Below are 21,910 nucleotides of genomic sequence, written 5' to 3'. Positions count from 1 at the left end.
AAACTTTTGAATCTCAAATAAATGAAATAAATTAAAGATCACATTGTCAGTTGAAGCACATGTGGTGAGTCTTGCTTACAGCAGAGTCAGTAGTAGTAATAAATGATTACCCTTCTGCTAAGTTCAGAGTCTTAGGCAGGTTTCCATAATCTTTTCAACTAGAAAATTGAATAATTTTTTTTAACATTGCCAACAACCAATCTGGCATTTAAACTTACTTTATTAAAGTTGAGGATAGCTGTTTAATACATAGTTTGATATAATAAAACTACAGATGACCAGCACTCACATTACATAATTGAGCTTCCAGGATGACACTCCCCTCAGCTAACGCTCAGTGCTGTGGCAGTGGATGGGCTCTGTACGACAGGCTACCTGCCCTCAGGGACTCACGGGCTCTCCTGCTCTCACCTTCCAGCTGGGCTCCGTACAACAGGCTACCTGCCCTCATGGACTCAGAGGCTCTCTTGCTCCCACCTTCCAGAACCTGGGCATTACTGATCCTGAGAAGAAAGTTCAGAGCTTTTTCTGTGATACTTATAACTTACTTTACTAATGTTTTAAAAGGCTAAGAGACATTTGTGAATTTCAAATGCAAAACTGGAATTTAAGGTGTTTGTTCTGATAAATTATGCTATGAAATGAAAGGTTTTATTTGCAACTTATACAATTTCATGAAAATATACACTGCTCAGAATCTGACATAGGCTAAGTAAAACATTTTGTTTTCTGAAAAATACTGGTAATATACATCTCTGTCTTAAAATAATTCAAACACATGATTAAATGAACTAATTTTGACAAAATGTTTCTTTAAGATGACAGTTTGCAAAAAGAAAAGTTAAAGTAATTTTAAACCAATTTTAGTAAATACGTAGATATATCTTATTTGTCAAGAGGATATTTTATTTAGGATATTCAAGTACAAAAGTGAAAAATTATATACCTATCTATGACTGTTAAGAAAAAGTTAGAAGGCATCCAATTGTTCTAAGAATACTATGAAGGCACTGAATTCAAATATCTCAATATATGAGTTATCTAAATTTTTATATCTTTAATATTCAGATGCTGACAGATATTTTCTTAAGAAATATTTTTAAGAAGACAATTCAACCTTATGATTTTTTTTCCCTGGAAGACAGTTTTAAACATATAAAATATCCTAATGAAATAGAGTGGCAACACCCCAGATTCAAAGGTACTCATCACTAGAAAAGGGATTTATACCTAGATGTTATTACTTTCAAACATATCTTGCTCCATTACAACAATACTTCAACCACAGTAAGGTATAGTGAAGCATAGAAGGCCATCATGTTACATAATTTCATACAAAAGCGTAGGATCATGTTATCAATTGGATAATGGTACAAAAATTAAAAACTTCTATAAAACTATTAAGAGATTAGAGCTTCAGGTATATAATGCATTTTAAAACATATTTCCCAAATTTTACCTTTGGTATGTACAAAAAAGGAGTTCCTCTTGGAATATAAATGCAATCAGATAGCCATACAATGAATGAGTTCTGTATTTTCAATGTCACTGACACTTTGCTCCATGGTACAATGCATGTAAGTGACAATAACCAGGCAGCAGGAAAAATGATCTACATTCATCACAAACCAGCAACTTGAAAACCTCTAACAACAGTGAATATATAAGTGATATCATTCACTGTGGTTTATATATTAACTTTATACTTAAAAGCATTTAAGTGCCATTTGTGGCCATTTGCCAGATATAGAATAAGTGATACAGAAAATAAAAACAGCAAGAAAATCAGAGCATACTTCTAACATTTTAATAACTTTTGCTTGTGATGACCTTCTATCATCTGGAACCTTTGTTTTACATAAAATTGGAGCTGGAAAGAGAAAAAAAACCTTTTGATTGGTACAATAAAAAACTATATAGGAAATAAAAATTATTAAAATCATTAGTTTTACAAAGCTTTTACAGAAAGAGCAAATATACATCTAATATACTATAGGATATCTAGCTATGGGACTTTGGAAAAGAAAAAATAAAAATACCTCATCAAACTCTATTTTCTTGAATATTAATTCTTCTGAGCTCTCAAAAAACTATGGGCTTTGCCCTTACTTTATAAACAAGAACACATACTAATGGTTGTTAAGTGGAGCAGGGTGACAATTTTTACAAAGCAAATGTAAGCTGTCTTTCATACATGGAATAAACTTGGGGAATCCAATTTTAGTAACACTGGATTAAGATGAAAGGATAAGAAGGTAAAAGGTCCCTTAACTGTACAATTAAAAGCATATCTTAAAGCAGTAATAAACTATATTTATAGCTTATCTTTTGAAATTCAATTATTGAATAAAAATAGCTATTAAAAATCATATACATTTTTTTGACAAGTAATTGCATGCCCACTATATAGCAGGCACTGTTATAGGCTCTGGACATCGATGCATCAATGAACAAAACAAAGATCCATGCCCTTGTAAAGTTTATATGGAAGGATCACACATGAGAATTCCTTCCTTCTTTCTTCTCCCCAAACTATAAAATCCACAGGTCGGCTAAATCCACCAAAACCCTGTGGATTTACTTCTCCATAGTTTAAAAATTGGAAAGTCCCCATGGTCCAATGTTAGGTTTCCCTAATTATTTGAAGTAAGTCACAATATTCTGAAAATTCTGGGTTTGAAATAAGATATGATGATAAAATTAAATCAGAAATGTTGCTCTGTGAGGAACATAAGGAGAGCTGGATGCTGCCAAAACAGAGGCAGCTGGAATAAACTAAGGCAAAGAGTCACAGAGAAGCACTCTCAACAGAACAGGTTAATGATGAATTTCAAGAACAGTCAACTAGCCAAAATGACAAGGGAATTTTAAGTAGGAGAAATAAAGGACATAAAATATAGAAAAGAAAAAAAAACTTATTTTCTAAAATGTTGGTAACTTTGATTTTAACACATACCCCAAACCTATAAGCCTTGAGATTATCATCCAAATGCTACTCATGGCCACCCCATTGTACAGGGGCCCTCTCTACCTTCCTCTGCATCTTTACGTCCACCATTGATTTCACAAGCTCTGACATCAAAGCACAGGAGTTCAAATCGATAGCCTGGATCCCTTATTAAAATAAAAATTCTCACAAAATCATTATCAGTAGAATTTGTAAAATAAAAAAAGAGAACCTAAGAATTTGGTCTTTTATCAAGTATTACTTTACTTCTATGATTCCCCAACAAAGTATATACATGAAATTCAAAATATATATAACCAACAGTAGGTAAGTCAGCAGTTATTAGAAATACAGGCTAGGTGACAAAATAAGAGCAGCCATTCTTCCCCCCAGGTAGCTGACCCTTTCTACATTATGATACTTTTTTTTCACTTATTCATTTGCTCACTTTGGCAAATATTTACTGAGCACCTAATATGTACCAGGTGCTGTTCTAGATGCTGCAGAAACAGCAGTGAAGAAAAGGGACAGGTCTCTGCTCTCAAGGAGCTGATATTTTAATCACAAGAGGTTGACAAGGAATAAGGAAACTGGTAAGTTCAATGAAGATCAAACAGGGCAATGAGAAAGAAAGTAATGGAGGAATTGGGCCACCAGAGTCAGGGAGTTGGGGATGGCTTACTTCTTACGGTCTTTGTCCTTCTTCAGGTTGCTGCCTGATGCCATGTAGGACTGGTTCTGGTATATCTCTGAAGTAGCTTTCTTTTTTGAGAAAGCGATTATTTCTTCTTCCAAGAGTCTTCTCTTTTCTTCAAGCTTCATTCTCTCTTCTTGGTGAACTCTTTTAAGGTGCTCAAATTTAGCCTGTAGCTGTGAAAGAAAGTGCAGTTCCCAGCAACAACACACTGTGGCAGCACATGCACAGGAATGTTCTCCGGCTTAGCAACAATTTCTAACACTAACCTACACAGCAATCTACAAGTTTTCCTGATGTCTCGAAAGTTCACGCTTTAAGGAAAAATGTACATATGGAACTGCCTTGGTAACTTTAATTATAAATGAGTTCCCATGCAAAAGATGCATGAACAAAAACACATAATAAAAAAAATACAGTCTCATGTAAAATCCTGTTTTTTTTATTCTAATTTTATTTTTTCATTTTTTTTAAACATAATTGATTGTCAAGTTAGCTAACATACAGTGTATACAGTGTGTTCTTGACTTCGGGAGTAGATTCCCATGTTTTTAAAACATTTGACCTTTTCTTAGAGTTTTCATTTTCTTGTTCTATATATTTCCCTGCAAAGCCTCTTCAAATAAAACTCTCTAAAATCCATGCTTAATAAAAGTGAGGGACACAAATTACAAAAGCAAGTTATTTTCCAAGTAAAGATACCAAATATAGTGAAACTGTTAAAAGTTCTATTGGTAATCCTGCTTGGAAAGTGTCAACTGTCAATTTAAATCAAGAACCTTAAAAATCTATTACATTTTCCCACAGTCATTCACCTTCTTGAAATCTAAGCTAAATCAAGAAATCCTAAATTGAGTAAGTTTTATTCATAAAAATAATCACTATAGTTGAGTTTACAGCATAATGGAAAACATAGCCCACATCTAATAAAGTCAAAAAGTAAATTTGTGCTAAATACACTCAATGCAACCATTAAAATGAGTTTGTAAAAGTTTATAACATTATAACATGATATTTCCTTGGTTTGTTTATCTAGAAAAAGAATCTAGGGACTTTAGTGGATCCTATATCAATGAGCCGCGTGTCTTGCCTGCCAAGAACACACGCACAGCATCCAAAATCTAGATAAAAAAGGTAACTTTTTGAATTCCCTGGTCTAGTTAGATAACGTTTAGTATTTTCAGTTCTGGGTAGCATTCATATAAAAAAGTAGGACTTGGTTTCTAGAAAAGATGGCATATAAGAAACTGAAGAGCTAAACTCCATCCTAATAAAAATTCACTGTTCCAAATATGGAAGAGGTTGTCTTGTGCGCCAGTAAATCCTGACAGGAGATGTATTTAAAAGGAGACAGAACAGGATTGAAACAGATTAAGTAAAATTCTTCTTCCCTAAAATGCTTTTATTACTGAGGATGGCATTTCAGAGAAGCATCAGTTCATTAGTATTTGCTTATTTCATAGTTCCTGCTTTTACAAAACTTTATGTGTGTGTGTGCATGTGTATTTAAAAAGTGGGGTTCATCTAGTTGTCATTCAAATCAATGGTATACACAGAGTCACAACTGAGTATGTGTGTATCTTCTATAAATGTGGGAGAGGAGCTGAGTAAAGCCTGGAAAGACAGGATACAGGAATGGATTTAGATTATGTGTATAGGAGTGGATTTAGAGGACATGTATAAAGACATCTCTGATTACTTAAATGTAGGCTGCATACTCTATATGCATAGTTAAATATCTTGAAAGGTTATAGACTACTTCATAGATCATTCATGAAGTTGACTAAAAATTGCAGAAATACTACAAAAAGAAAAATGTTTTAAAAAGGGAGGCAGAGATAGGTATGACTATTATTTACATAATGTGGAATTCACAACTTTTGACAGCAGCAGTCTATTCCATGTACATAAAGCACTCACTTATGGTTCCACTATGTAATTCAAACATATTTCAAATACTCAGAAGCAGTGTTTACAAAAGATATAGCATATTGGTGGTACTGTCTTAAGGGCATTGGTGAGAAGTTATCAACAGCACAGAAGGTCTCCTGTTTTTTTGACCCTGACTCTAAAGTATTAATGCTACTGGCTTTACAGTATTAAAACTAGCCATGAAGTACCTTGTAACATTAATAAGAGAGGCCCAGAATCTACTGCCTATAATGCTATATAGTTAAAAATTTAGGGAGCACCTGGGTGGCTCAGTCAGTTAAGCATCCAACTTCAGCTCAGGTCATAATCTCATGGCTCATGAGTTCAAACCCCGTGTTGGGTTCTGTGCTGACAGCTCAGAGCCTGGAGCCTGCTTCGAATTCTGTGTCTCCCTTTCTCTGTACCTCCCCCACTTACACTCTGTCTCTCTCTCAAAACTAAATCAACAGTATGGAGGTTCCTAAAAAAATTAAAAAATAGATATACCCTATGATCCAGCAATAGCACTGCTAGGAATTTACCCAAGGGATACAGGAGTGCTGATGCATAGAGGCACATATATCCCAATGTTTATAGCAGCACTTTCAACAACAGCCAAATTATGGAAAGAGCCTAAATGTCCATCAACTGATGAATGGATAAAGAAGACGTGGTTTATATATACAATGGAATTCTACTTGGCAATGAGAAAGAATGAACTCTTGCCATTTGCAGCAATGTAGATGGAACTTGAAGGTATTATGCTGAGTGAAATAAGTCAGAGAAGGACAGATATCCTATGTTTTCACTCATGTGGATCTTGAGAAACTTAACAGAAGTCCATCGGGGAGGGGAAGGGGAAAAAAAAAGTTACAGAGAGGGAGAGAGGCAAACCATAAGACACTTTTAAATACTGAGAACAAACTGAGGGTTGATGCGGGGGGAGGGGAAAGTGGGTGATGGGCATGGAGGAGGGCACCTGTTGGGATGAACACTGGGTGTTGCATGGAAACCAATTTGACAATAAATTGTATTAAAAAAATAATTAATAAATAAATTAATAAACATTAAAAAATTAAAAATAAAAGTCTATAAAGGATCTACTGACAAATGGTCTTTCTCTTTTTCTTTCAACCATGTGATTTGAAATTCAACCCTGAATTTTCAATTTCCTTTTAAATAACACACATTTAAACAAGATAATCTTGTATCAGATTTTAAAAATTAAAAACTCAACTATAGGGGCGCCTGGGTGGCTCAGTCGGCTAAGCATCCAACTCTTGATATCAGCTCAGGTCATGATCTCAGGGGTCATGAGATTGAGCACCACGTCAATGTGGAGCCTTCTTAAGATTCTCTCTCTCCCTCTACCACTCATGCTCACTCTCTCTGTCTCTGTCTCTGTCTCTCTGAAAAAAAAAAGAAGAAAAAAAAAGAAACAACTCAACTGTAAACCACTTCTACATCTTTTCTCCTCACTGGAAAAACTAAGAATCATGATATATGAGAATTAAACTCTTAAATAGTTTCACTCTACTTCTATCTTAAAGATGAATCTACTAATGAAAAAAAAGTCAGCATCCTCATTTCCTGCTCATTACAACTCTTTCCTCAATTTTTATACTTAAAAATAACTCAAAACTAGGGAACTATTATTGGACAAAAGAGACTAAACAAACAGAATACCCGAATGTGATATGAGACCTACAACTGAATTCCAGTTCAAAAATAAAAAACTAAAAAATTTGTAAATAAATAAAAGAAAAAAAAACAATAAAAGACCATCTTGGACAACTGGGGAAATGTGACTGTGGACAGGAGATCAGGTGAGATTATGGCATTCCCATTAATTTTCTTAGGTGTAATACTAGTACAATGGTTATGGAAGAAAATGTGCCTAACTTCAGAGATGCACACTGAAGTGCCTAGGGATAAACTGTCATAATATCTACAACCAGCTTTCAGATGACCAGGGAAAAATGGACACCCCTCTCTCCCAGATGCATACACACACACACACACACACACACATACACACACACACACACACATATATATATGTAAAATAAAGGTGGCAAAACACCCATTGCTAAATCTAGGTGTGGGGAGGGACATAGGTAGGTACCCTTACTTTCACTTTCCTGTTCGAACTTTTTCAAAATACAAAGTTCAAATTCAAATTATAAACAAGATATATCAGACCATTAATTTTATAAAACTACTTACAAGCATACTTGAAAAAATAAATTTGTAAAAATATAAATAATTCAGAAAATCTTGTATTATCAAGTTCACTTGTATTAACATTTTTGTCTTAGAAGTTCCTTTTTGAACTCATCCTTTTTGACTCTCCTCTTGAATGTGGCCATTTACTTAAAAGTAGCCATTGTAGTTAGGTCTATAGAAAATAGTTTAACTCAAATAAAACTAAAAGTGTTGCTTGAAGAACTAGAAGCAAACAAAACTATGGAAATAACTGCAATGTTTGTGTGTGCATGTGCACATGTGTGCCAAGGTTATCCAAAAGTGATTTGACCACCTGACTGGTCTGGAAAGCCTGAGTTCAAACTCAGAAGAGTTACTTAATTGTTTTCATAGTTACCTGTTTCGTGGCATCAACCCCAACAGCTCTCAAGAACTCTCAAGAAAGGTTTTATTAAGCCACGGCTAAAACATTTCTGGTTCAAAGTTAAGGTATTTATTCCATTAGACATTCTTTCCTGCTTTGCTGAAGATTAGTTGACCATAATTTTACTATTAGGTATTTACCCAAAGGATAAAAAAATACTGATTCAAGGGGTACATGTTCATAGCAGTGCTATCAACAACAGCCAAACTATGGAGAGAGCCCAAATGTCCATCGACTGATGAATGGATAAAGAAGCTGTGGTATGTGTATACACACACACACACATACACGCACACACACAGCCTCAAAAAGAATGAAATCTTGTCATCTGCAACAATGTGGATGGAACTAGAATGCATCTACTAAACAGCAAAATAAGTCAATGAGAGAAAGTCAAAAAGCATACCATATGATTTCACTCATAAGGAGAATTTAAGAAACAAAACAGATGAACATGGGAAGGAGGGGGAAGAAAAAGAGACGGAAACAAACCACAAGAAACTCCTAACGACAGAGAACAAACTAAGGGTTGATGGAAGTGGGTGGGAGATGGCTAGATGGGTGATGGGTATTAAGGAGGGGACTTGTTGTGATGAGCACTGGGTGTTGTATTTAAGTAATGAATCACTGAAATCTACTCCTAAACCAATAATTGCACTGTATATTAACTAAAGCATGCATAAATAAATAAATAAATAAATAAATAAATAAATAAATAACAAAGTTAAGATACTTAAAACACCTCTTAGTGACCTAGTCCCCTTGGAGAACCACTTCTAATGGAAGACGATTTGCTCAAAAAAGCCAAATTTTTATTTGATTTCAGATTTTTAAAAGTCTGTATCCAAAGACTATGTGTTAAAATAGCTACTTTTTAAAGAACAATAAGTACTCTCCAAAAGCATCTCAGCTAAATTCTTGAGATAAATCTCTCAAACAGGACACCTAAAAAACAAATGCAGATCACATCAAACCAGTGTACTTGCCTCTCTTTCAGCTTCTTTCAATATGGCTTCTTTCTCCTTTACTCGCTGCACAAACATCTGCTTCATTTCTTCTTCCTTCCTCTGACGTTCACCATAAAATTCATGTCTTTTGGCTTCATAGGTCTCTTGAAGACTACAAAGTTATTTGTGGTACTCTCATGTTAAAAAGCGATGTAGGAAACTTTCAAACAGTCAAACATCTTGGATTAATCCTCATAAGTATACCATACTTTCCAATACCCTCTTACACACAGCAACCCAAAACATGACATTCCCTATAGCAATGAGACATAAAAAGCCACCAGTGACACAGCTAACAGAGAGTACTGGACTTCTGAAATCTCTGCTTTTTATAAGCCCTTTACAAGAAGTATTCTAATTTTACCCCAACTGAATTCCTCTTTCAGTCTTTGTTAATTGGCATCACTGTGTCTGAAAACCTTGAAGTCTTGAAGTCATCCTTGACTCTACCCTTACCTTACCTGATCACCAAAGTCTGGGAGTTCAGTCTGTGCCCCTGACATCATTTCATTCCAATCTTCTGATTTTTACAGATATCCTAGCTCAATCTTGGTCATTTTCTGCTTTCACTATTGCAATATCATAACTGATTTCTGGGCTTTTAGTTCCTCTTTCACTTTCTTCTTTCTTTTCACTCCTAAGATTTTCCAAAAAGTCCCACAAATCTCATCTTTTTTTCCATTGCACTAGTTATGTTATCTACAGAATAAGGTCCCACCTCCTTTAAATAGCACTCAAGAAACTTCACAAGCTGGCCTAATTCTACCCTTCCAGATTCATCTCTTTTAAAACAAAAAAACTTTATTTATTTTGAGAGAGAGAGAGAAAGAGAGAGACAGAGACAGAAAAAGAGAGAGATGGGGGAAGGGAGAGAGAGAGAAAGGGAGAGAGAATCCCAAGCAGGTTCCCTGCTGTCAGCACAGAGCCAGACGAGGGGATTATGAGATCATGACCTGAGCTGAAATCGAGTTGGATGCTTAACCAATGGAACCACCCCAGATGCCTCTCCAGATTTGTCTCTTAACAAACAAATCTAATGCCCTAAGGTTCCAGTCATAACAGCCTACTCGTTGTTCCTAAAACACACCACAAATTTCATGCTTTAGCTTATGTGTCTCCTGTGCTTCCCATGTTATTGCCCACCTCTCAATCCTCATTCTACCCATCTAACCTTCTACTTCTCAAGGTCAAATTCAAATGCAACTTCCTCTCTAAAGCCTCCCCTAGTCTCCCCCATTGGAACTAACTGTGCCTTTGAAGCATTCTCATGGCACTTTGTACCTTTTCCTTGGCATTTATATCCTATCTGCCTCTCTCTTCTAATAGATCATTATCTTTGTAACGTGACTACAGCAAAGCTCTCTAGACATTTCAGTCTCTTAATAAATGTTCATTTGGTGACAGAAATTGGCAGAAAGTAGAGCCAGATTTAACCAACCAGAGAAAGGACTGTACTGGAACACTATGCCTAGCTGCTCTTTCTTACTTATAGCATTTCAGATGTACTTCTTATACATCAGAAATGCCAAGCCCTTCCATTTCAGCTCACTATGAGACTATCCTAAAGATTTAACAGGGAACACAAATGCACCTTCCAGCTGTGTTGCAGTGAGAAATTCCTACTGCTTACAAAAAAAAACTTTACATCTAAATAGATATAAAATGTGATAAATTAAGGCATTTTACAATCTTAAATGTTGTAACTAGAGAAACAAATCTTCCAAGTATAGAATTTTAAAAGTTCATGAAGAAATAGAGTAAGAAATGTTGCATAACAGCTATTATGGCTTATTGTGTGTGGTATGCAAAGCAGGTGTTCTGAGGAGGAAAAGATCCTAAACACTTTCTTTAAAAGCAAAATGTACAAACTGCCCTAGATAAGCACATAAATGTCCCAGATCTCAAGAACATTTTACTTTTTACCAGGCTTTTTGCTTTTCTGTGGTTGTTCTCGTCTTATTTTTGTTCTTTAAACATTTTTTTAATTTTTATTTATTTTTTTAAATTTACATCTAAGTTAGCATACAGTGCAACAATGATTTCAGGAGTAGGTTCCTTAATGCTCCTTACCCATTTAGCCCATCCCCTCCTCCCACAACCCCTCCAGCAACCCTCTGTTTGTTCTTCGTTTTTAAGAGCCTCTTATGTTTTTGTCCCCCTCCCTGTTTTTATATTATTTTTGCTTCCCTTCTCTTATGTTCATCTGTTTTGTATCTTAAAGTCCTCATATGAGTGAAGTTGTATGATATTTGTCTTTCTCTGACTAATTTCGCTTAGCATAATACCCTCTAGTTCTATCCACGTAGTTGCGAATGGCAAGATTTCATTCTTTACTCACTCATTACTCCTCATTACTTGCGGAATAATTAATGAATTATTCTTTATTATTTCATTACTCCGCATTACTTCTGGAGTAATACTCCACTGTACATATATACTCATTGTGGTTTTGATTTGTATTTCCCTGATGATGAGTGATGTTGAGCATTTTTTCATGTGTCGGCCATCTGGATGTCTTCTCTGGAGAAGTGTCTATTCACGTCTTTTGCCCATTTCTTCACGGGATTATTTGTTTTTGGGGTGTTCAGTTTGATAAGCTGTTTATAGATTTTGGATACTAACCCTTTATCTGATATGTCATTTGCAAATATCTTCCCCCATTCCATCAGTTGCCTTTTAGTTTTGCTGATTGTTTCCTTTGCTGTGCAGAAGCTTTTTATTTTGATGAGGTCCCAATAGTTCTTTTTTGCTTTTGTTTCCCTTGCCTCTGGAGTCATGTTGAGTAAGGAGTTGCTGTGGCCAACGTCAAAGAGGTTTTTGCCTGCTTTCTCCTCGAGGATTTTGATGGCTTCCTGTCTAACATTTAGCTCTTCATTCCATTTTGAGTTTATTTTTGTGGATGGTGTAAGAAAGTGGTCCAGGTTCATTTTTCTGCATGTTGCTGTCCAGTTTTCCGAGCACCACTTGCTGAAGAGACTGTCTTTATTCCATTGGATATTTTCCTGCTTTGTCAAAGACTAGTTGGCCATATGTTTGTGGGTCCATTTCTGGGTTCTCTATTCTGTTTCACTGATCTGAGTGTTCTTGTGCCAATACCATACTGTCTTGATGATTACAGCTTTGTAATACAACTTGAAGTCTGCGATTATGATGCCTCCTGCTTTAGTTTTCTTCTTCAAGATTACTTTGGCTATTTGGGGTCTTTTCTGGTTCCATTCAAATTTTTGGATTGTTTGTTCCAGCTCTGTGAAGACTGCTGGTGTTATTTTGATAGGTATTGCATTGAATATGTAGATTGCTTTGGGTAGTATTGACATTTTAACAGTATTTGTTCTTCCTATCCAGGAGCATGGAATATTTTTCCATTTTTTGGTATCTTCTTCAATTCCTTTCATAAGCTTTCCATAGTTTTCAGTGTATAGACTTTTCACCTCTTTGGTTAGATTTCTTCCTGGGTATTTTATGGTTTTTGGTGCAATTGGGACTGATCCCTTGATTTCTCTTTCTGTTGCTTCATTGTTGGTGTATAGGAATGCAACTGATTTCTGTGCATTGATTTTATATCCTGCCACTTTGCTGAATTCATGGATCACTTCTAGCAGTTTTTTGGTGGAATCTTTTGGGTTTTCTGTATACAGTATCATGTCATCTGCGAAGAGTGAAAGTTTGACCTCATCCTGGCCGATTTGGATGCTTTTATTTCTTTGTGTTGTCTGATGGCTGAGGCTAAGACTTCCAATTCTATGTTGAATCACCGTGACAAGAGTGGATATCCCTGTTGTGTTCCTGACCTTAGGGGAAAAGCTCTCCATTTTTCCCCATTGAGGATGATATTAGTGTTGGGTCTTTCACATATGTCTCTTATGATCTCAAGGTATAATCCTTCTATCCCTACTTTCTTCAGAGTTTTTATCAAGAAAAGATGTTGTATTTTGTCAAATGCTGTCTCTGCATCTATTGAGAGGATCATGTGGTTCTTGTTCTTTCTTTTATTGATGTGATAAATCACATTGTTTTGTGGATATTGAACCAGCCCTGCATCCCAGGTATAAATCCCACTTGGTTGTGGTGAATAATTTCTTTAATGTATTGGTGGATCCAGTTGGCTAATATCTTGTTGAGGATTTCTGCACCCATGTTCATGAGGGAAATTGGTCTATAGTTCTCCTTTTTAGTGGGGTCTCTGTCTGGTTCTGGAATCAAGGTAATGCTGGCTTCATAGAAAGAGTTTGGAAGTTTTCCTTTCATTTCTATTTTTTGGAATAGCTTCAAGAGAATAGGTGTTAACTCTTCCTTAAATGTTTGGTAGAATTCCCCTGGAAAGCCATCTGGCCCTAGACTCTTGTTTGGGGGGAATGTTTTTATTACTAATTCAATTTCTTTACTGGTTTGGATCTGTTCAAATTTTTTATTTTTTCCTGTTTCAATTTTGGTAGTTTATATGTTTCTAGGAATTTGTCCATTTCTCCAGATTGCCCATTTTGTAGGCATATAATTGCTCATAATATTCTCTTATTGTTTTTATTCCTGCTGTGTTGGTTGTGATCTCTCTTCTTTCATTCTTGATTTTATTTATTCGGGTCCTTTCCTTTTTCTTTTTGATCAAACTGGCTAGGGGCTTATCAATTTTGTTAATTCTTTCAAAGAACCAGCTTCTGGTTTCATCGATCTGTTCTGCTGATTTTTTGGCTTCAATAGCACTGATTTCTGCTTTAATCTTTATTATTTCCTGTCTTCTTCTGGTTTGGGGCTTTAGTTGCTGTTCTTTTTCCAGCTCTTTAAGGTTTAAGGTTAGGTTGTGTATCTGAGAGCTTTCTTCCTTCTTTAGGAAGGCCTGGATTGCTATATACTTCCCCCTTATGACCACCTTTGCTGCATCCCAGAGGTTTTGGGCTGTGGTGTTATCATTTTTATTGGCTTCCATGTACTTTTTAATTTCCTCTTTAACTTCTTGGTTAGCCCATTCATTCTTTAGTAGGATGTTCTTTAGTCTCCAAGTATTTGCTTTCTTTCCAAATTTTTTCTTGTGGTTGATTTTGAGTTCCATAGCATTGTGGTCTGAAAATATTCATGGTATGATCTTGATCTTTTTATACTTGTTGAGGGCTCATTTGTGTCCCAGTATGTGATCTATTCTGGAGAACGTTCCATGTGCACTGAAGAAGAATATACATTCTGCTGATTTAGGATGAAATGTTCTGAATATATCTGTTAGGTCCATCTGGTGTCATTCAAAGTCATTGCTTCCTTGTTGATTTTCTATTTAGATGATCTGTCCATTGCTGTAAGTGAAGTGTTGAAGTCCCCTACTATCATGGTATTATTATCAATGAGTTTCTTTATGTTTGTGATTAATTGATTTTTATATTTGGGTGCTCCCACATTTGCAGCATACATGTTTACAATTGTTAGGTCTTCTTGGTGGATAGACCCCTTAATTATGATATAATTCCCTTCTTCATCTCTTGTTACAGTCTTTATTTTGAAGTCTAGATTGTCTGATATAAGTATGGCTACTCCGGCTTTCTTTTGTTGACCATTAGCTAGATGGTACTCCATCCCCTTACTTTCAATCTGAAGGTGTCTTTAGGTCTAAAGTGGGTCTCTTGTAAACAGCATACAGATGGATCTTGTTTTCTTATCCAGTCTGTTACCCTATGTCTTTTGATTGGAACATTTAGTCTATTGACATTTAGAGTGAGTACTGAAAGATACGAGTTTATTGCTATTGTGTTTCTTGTAGAGCTGGAGTTTCTGGTGGTGTTCTCTGGTCCTTTCTAATCTTTGTTGCTTCTGGTATTTTTTTTGTCTTTTCTCCCCTCAGAGAGTCCCCCTTAAAATTTCTTTCAGGGCTGGTTTAGTGATCACAAATTCCTTTAATTGTTGTTTGGGAAACTTTTAATCTTTCCTTCTATTTTGAATGACAGCCTTGATGGATAAAGAATTTTTAGCTGCATATTTTTCCAATTCAGCACATTGAATATATTCTGCCACTCCTTTCTGGCCTGCCAAGTTTCTGTGGATAGGTCTGCTGCAAACCTGATCTGTCTTCCCTTGTAGGTTAAGGATTTTTTTCCCTTGATGCTTTCATGATCCTCTCCTTTCCTGAGTATTTTGTGAATTTGACTATGATATGCCTTGTTGATGGTCAGTTTTTGTTGAATCTGATGGGAGTCTTCTGTGCTTCCTGGGTTTTGATTTCTGTGTCTTTCCCCAGGTTAGCAAAGTTTTCCGCTATGATTTGCTCACATAACCCTTCTACCCCTTTTTCTCTCTCTTTATCTTCTGGGACCCCTATGATTCTGATCTTTTTCCTTTTTAATGAGTCACTGATTTCTCTAATTCTTAAATCGTGCTCATTGCCTTAGTCTCCCTCTTTTTTTCTGCTTCATCATTCTCCATAAGTTTGTCCTCTATATCATTGATTCGCTGTTCTGCCTCATCCATCCTTGCCACCGTGACATTCGATATTGCAGCTCAGTTATGACACTTTTTTAATTTCATCCTGACTAGTTTTTACTTCTTTTATCTCTTCAGGGAGGGATTCTAATCTATTTTTGACCCCAGCTAGTATTCTTACTATCGTGATTCTAAATTCTGGTTCAGACATCTTGCTTTTATCTGTGTTGATTAAGTCTCTGGCTGTTGTTTCTTTCTGCTCTTTCTTATGGGGTGAATTCCTGCTGAGTTCTGTGGCTCAGGTTGTGCAGATTGTTGTGTTAATCCTCCAATCAGTTTTCTAGGTGTGCAGGATGGTTTAGTGTTGATCTGGCTGTATTTCATGGATGTGAGATGCAAAAAGACTTCCATGCTGTTCCGTAATCTTGGCTCCTCCCTGTTTTGGTCTTATTTTAAAGAAGCCTCTAAATCTATCAGGCTACCTTCACTATTGTCAGAAACCTCACTACATTTCACCAGCCCCATACTGGATTTGATAGTCTTTGATGACAAACTTGATTTAAATAATATGTGGAATTTAAATGAATTTTAAACTGTTTTCAAAATTCTCATTATCTGTTTATACATAAGCACTTGAGTTGCTTAGGAGGAAAATAAATCTACCTGGTAAAGAGAAAAGACCTAACATTTGTTGAATAGCTGCTAACAGCAAGGTAATTTTCTGGTAATTCCCATATCTATCTAATTTCCATACCATCTGTGAAGATCAAGCACTAATACTCTGTTTTACAGATAAGAAAACTAAAGCTCAGAAAGGTAAAGTAATCTGCCCAAAGCAACATAGTTGGTAAGTAGACAGTTGGAAATTGAACCAGGTCAGATTTTTGGGTTTTTTTAAAGATAAAAATGTACTACTCCTGCATATTTTCCACCATGTCATATGGTTTTTCAACTTTGACAACCAAAAGCCAATTGTAAGTAAAGAAACCTGCACTATCTTTCAAAAAGTCATAAAGAAACTCTTAGAAAATCTGTAAGGGAATGATTTATTAGTTAGTGTTGTAAAACTAAGACAACCACTGTTTACTATCATGGATTTATTCATTAAATGAAAATGAAAAAATGGTTTTCTTGCTATTTTAATATAAAATTCTTGCTTTTTCTAATATAAAAGTAGCTTGCTGTGAATATTCAATGCAACATATTACTATACTTAAAGTATCACTGTTGAAAACCAAAGAAGAAAAAAATTCTCAGAAATTCATTTTCATCAAGAAAATCACTGCAGTCCCTTCACTTGGGATTTCTTTGTGTTTCATATACAGTTCTAATAAACCTGCTGAACTTTCTCCATTTCTGCTGTAGACTAAATGCAAAAGTTATTTATTTCTTGAGAATTCCAAAGACACAAATTTTATAACACAAAAAATCACGCCAAACACTTAAGCAACTCTAAAATACTACAAAAATCTTCTTTTCAAAACTATAGGTCTCTCAAATCTATAGGCCCCTTCTATTCTCTAATGTTAAAGATGATTAATTTGGGGAATAAGAGTGGTTATGTTAATCTAAAATAACTTGGGGATCTAAGGAGCTTTATAAGCATGTCTGATCTAGCTTAAATAACTAAAGATCAGTTAATTAAGACTAGAGGAGAGTATAATGCCATTTACTGGGACCTCATGATAAGCACCTGAACAGTGTTGGGAGATTAGGATGCTAACTATGACTCAGCATAACTGTTCACAATAAAATGTAAGTGGAAAACAAGCTGACGGTATGGCAGTGAAGAATAAAGGTCATCCTAACAGGTTCATAGAACTATTTTTTATTGATAGATATAATAGGGATGGATTTCATATGCCAACCAAATCACAGTGACTATTTTTACATACACCCCAAATTAAATGGAAAACATTGCCCAGAAAATAGAATATAACTTCTTGAAGCTGTAAAACCTTCCTAAGACATCAGGCTATACTGAATTATAGAAGCTTTATCAGATAATTCATTCACGAATGAGAAAACACCAAGAGAAGAAACATCTGCCATGCCTGATTCAAGAAATCCAGTAAGAAATTTCTTCTCTCTTAAGGATGGCAGAGAACCCATGCAGGCAGAGGTAGGTCTTCCTTACACTGAGATCTAGTTCCCCATCTTTTCTTGCTTGTTCCCTATCCAATCTAAAATCTGGCATAAATTGAAGAACCTCCTTTGCCAATTTTCCATTCTTCTTCTGTGAGCGGATGTTTCCCAGACTGAAGATATGCTCAAAAAAAAAAAAAAAAAAAAAAAAAAAAAGATGTTCTAAGCACTCTTTGATTCCGACTGCCCACCATCTATCTATACCTCCTTTTGGTATTGTTACCTGATTACCTTTTGGAGAGCTACCTCTCCCCACTGGGGATATCGTATGATGGGACAATTAATTAGATTCATGCCCACTCTGGCCAAGACGAAGCAAGACGTCCTAAGGTAGGCCTTTGGACACTCTCTCCTGGGCTATAAATTGTCAAGCAGAGAATTAAAAGTCTGGAAATGGTTTCAATTCATTCACTCCACTTCCAGTATAGAATGAAACTGGTTTCTACCTGTTCTAAGCCTTCCCTTTAAATCTGTAAGTCTTGGCCAATGTAGTCTTCCAACTATTGCCCTTTTTCTTTTAGACGGAGTGGTTTTCATTTTCAAAGAGCTGTAAAGGAAGCAATTGGATTGTATTACACTGCTATACTTCTACAGCAAGAACTTGATCCTCAGCTTCAACACAGCTGACCTCTTCCTTCCTGAAACCCTCTACATTTGGCTGCCAAGACATGACACTCACTGCTGGCTTTCCTGCCCAAACCTTCTCAATCTCTTCTATCTGCTTCTCTGGCTGAAAAATATTAGAGTGACTCAAGTCTGTTTCCAAGGTACCTTGCTTTCCAGATATACTTCTCTCTCCAGGAAATCTCATCCACACCCATACATTCCATTAAACATTTAAATGCTGATAACTCTTAAGTTTATTCCTTTGGCCCAGCCCTCTCCTCTGAGCTCCAGAGAAGTACCCAAAGTGCCTATCAACATTGTTATTTGGATGTTTGAGGGGAAACTCATGTCAGCAGGTCCCAAACCAAGCTTTTGATCTCCATCATGGCCATCACTGCTGCTCCACAAAAAAAGGCAGTTCTTCCAGAGATAACTATCTCAATGAAAGCAACAACCATCTGCCTAGCCAATGAAACCATACTAGGAAACCAGAAGTCTTTTTTTTAGCATCTTCTGACATCTCTTGCTTCTTTACCTCATTACACCCAAACAATCACTAAGTTCTTTCAATTTCATCTTCTAGATATCTTGCAAGCACATCTAGTTCTATTTTCATTGCTTTTACTCTCCCACTGGTCTCTCCAAAGTAGCTTTGCATACCCCTTTAATACCTTCTTTGCATTATAGCTAAAAGTGATATTTCAAATGCAAATATGATATAACTCCTTGAATGGTTTTGCCTTTCCCTTGGGACAAAGCCCAAATCCTTACCAGGTCCTCCCCAGTTTGACTCCTATATACCTCTTCTCTCAATCTTATACCCCCCAACTTGTCTGTTCTCCAGCTACAATGACCTTCCTACAGCCTTCAAAACGTTATTCTCTCTGCTTACACAGTCTTTTCATGTCTTTCTCTTATTTCCCCAAATTATTAGCTCAAAACAGTAACTGCCTCAAGAAAGTCTCTAATTTTCCACATTAAATCAGGATACCCCCCCCAATATAACATCTCTCCCTTAGTGTGTATTTCACAACTGTGATTGTGGAATTAGTTATTGATTTTGGCCTCCCCTACAAGAATGTAAACTCCATGACAGCCATGTCTACAGGATCTTATTCAGTATTATATCCCCAGCACTTAGCCCAGAGCCTTGCAAGGAGTAAACACCTTTACAATATTTATGATTTTACATAATGTTAATCACTGTTGATTCCCAAATTATTATCTCAGCATTAACTCCTCTCTAAGCACTAGATTCATTTATGCAAGAACCTACTGAAACTCTTCACTGTAATATTTAATAAGCAATTTAAATTTAACATGTCCCAAACCTCTCAATTATCAACCATAACTCCTAAAATTGACCCTTTCCCCAGCCTTGCTCATCTTAGTAAACATCATCACCATTCAGCCATTTCTCAGGTCAACCACAGTGACTAGAGTTATCCTTGATTCCTCTGTCCTCTACATCCCATATCTGAAACATCAATGAGTCCTATTAACTTTACCTTCAAATTAGATGTCGTAATGTGTTTCTGACCACCTCTATATTACCACCCTAATCCAAGCCTCTCTGGTCTCACCAGGACTACTACAGCAGTCATCCTGACTCTATTTTCCACACAGGGCCAGAGTACCCTCCTCCCACCTCTACCCCAGAAACTCTGTAAGGCAGGGTTCCTGTTTAATCCCACAGTGCATACATATCCATTGACTAGCACTGTGTGGGGCAGATGGGAGACAAAGAGTAAATATCTACTAAATGACTGAATGATAATTTTAACTTAAATGTAGATCCTTTGGCCCATCCCTGGAAATTCTGAACCTGTCTTTCTTAATCTTTCACAGATGTCTGATGACTGACCCACCAGACAACCTGAATCCCTCTTTTCAGAGTATTTCAATGCTGTCCCACTTGCTCTCACTCAGGATCCATGTCTTAGTAATGTACATTGAGACCTCTGAATTTTTTTCATGTTTATTTATGTACTTTGAGAGAGAGAGAGAGAGAGAGAGAGAGAATGTGTATGCAAGTGGGAGAGGGGCAAAGAAAGGGGGAGAGAAAGAATCCTAAGCAGGCTCCATGTTTAGCAAGGAGCCTGATGTGAGGCTTGATCTCACAACACTGAGATCATGATCTGAGCTGAAATCAAGAGTCAAATTTGATTGACTGAACCATCAACTTGGTGACTGAACCACCCAGGCGCCCCAATTGACCCTTAGACTTTAAAGAATAAGAAGTAAAGTCTCATCTGGCAAACAGTGGCAAAGCCAGATCTTCAATAGAGAAAATAATTTTATCAGAACTGACCCATAACCAGAAGCACAGCATGCCTGAAATTGGTGAGAGGGGTTAAGTACATATAATCCTTAATTTATCATGCTACTAAAGCTAAAACAGTAATTAAATCCATGGATGGAAAAAAAATTGAAAATTTAACCTCATCTATTAAATCTTCCCAAAGGTCATATGCAATAGCAGCATTCATTTAACATTCTCCTCCTCCTTCCTTTTGTGTTTACTCTAGTGCAAATAGGAACAGCCAGGGAAATGACAGAAATGCAAATAATGAAATGGAAAAGGAATCCTTAGTCCCATAACAGAGTTTTAAAGAGTGTTTGTCTTAAAGATCTCATGCTTTCCTCCATGCAAAAACTGTTCTGGAATGCTACATCAAATCAAATTTGATGTAGTAGGTTAAGGATTAGAGTTTCATGTTTACATATCTTAATAAGAAAAAAAAAAGTGAAGAATGTGGCAGCATATAAAATTACCCAACAAGTTTACTATAACATTGAATGCTATAATCACTGAGCAAGAAGGTCATCAGGCTCTAAAATTCTTATAACTATACTGAAATATTTTAAGAAACAAGTCTAATCTCTGACTTCCTGCAAACATGTTTATTTTTCCTTTACAAGATAGTTCCCTAAGTTTAAGTCATTCCAAACTTTCATCAGGAGGAAAACCAAGTGATTTTTTTGTTTGTTTTACTATGATGCACATTCTAACTTTCTTTTAGAAGAAAGGATAAATATACTTTCATCTTTTTCAGAAAAATACAAACATAGAACCAAATAATGAGAGTTCTTTCCTTTAGTTATTCATTTCAGCATGTACTGAGATAGTGGGCTTTTGCCCCATGTTCTTTCTTAAACACTTCAAGTCAGATGAGGTCTTAGAGACCCTTCAAAAGCAAGAAGGCCTCAACTAATCTGAGAAGCACAATATTAATCATTAGGAAATGATTCTACTTCATGGTTTGCCTGATTTCTGAAAACCACATTCTCCAACATCCTGGATATATAACATAGTATAGTTCTAACTTCCTCTTTGGTTGGCTTCTCAGAGAAATCCCCCCCCTTACCTGAGTGGCTTATTCTCTGGACCCACATCTGTAAAGCCCATTTCCTCCAGTTTGCAACGCCTGTAAAGTTCATAATGCCTAGTATGGGTCTGTTCTCGCAGATCCTCCATGTTTGTACAAATTAGCATTTCTCGGAGTTTTACAAAGTCACAGTGGTTTTCATTTTCCACTAGTCCGAAAAACAAGAAAACAGCAACACCAATT

The 21,910-nt window shown here is 36.1% G+C and overlaps 1 protein-coding gene across 5 annotated transcripts in view; it reads right to left on the bottom strand.

The window, feature by feature from the left end:
- Nucleotides 1-202: 202 nt before the first annotated feature.
- The window catches only part of SEPTIN10 (septin 10), a 65,264-nt gene continuing 43,556 nt past the window's right edge, over nucleotides 203-21,910 (bottom strand). For 2 of the 5 annotated variants that reach the window (XM_053200335.1, XM_015074775.3), the window contains 4 exons: nucleotides 21,707-21,875; nucleotides 9,168-9,300; nucleotides 3,630-3,817; nucleotides 203-503 (listed from right to left, as the gene is read on the bottom strand). In XM_053200335.1, coding sequence (XP_053056310.1) covers nucleotides 335-503; nucleotides 3,630-3,817; nucleotides 9,168-9,300; nucleotides 21,707-21,875 — 659 coding nt within the window. In that variant the 3' untranslated portion in view covers nucleotides 203-334. Of the gene's footprint in view, nucleotides 3,115-3,629; nucleotides 3,818-9,167; nucleotides 9,301-21,706; nucleotides 21,876-21,910 lie in introns of all 5 variants that reach the window. The other 3 variants (XM_027069415.2, XM_053200336.1, XM_053200334.1) reach the window with 3 other exon arrangements.

Source organism: Acinonyx jubatus, chromosome A3, assembly GCF_027475565.1.
Source record: "Acinonyx jubatus isolate Ajub_Pintada_27869175 chromosome A3, VMU_Ajub_asm_v1.0, whole genome shotgun sequence".
NCBI lineage: Eukaryota > Metazoa > Chordata > Mammalia > Carnivora > Felidae > Acinonyx > Acinonyx jubatus.
This window is presented reverse-complemented; position numbering and strand designations above follow the sequence as displayed.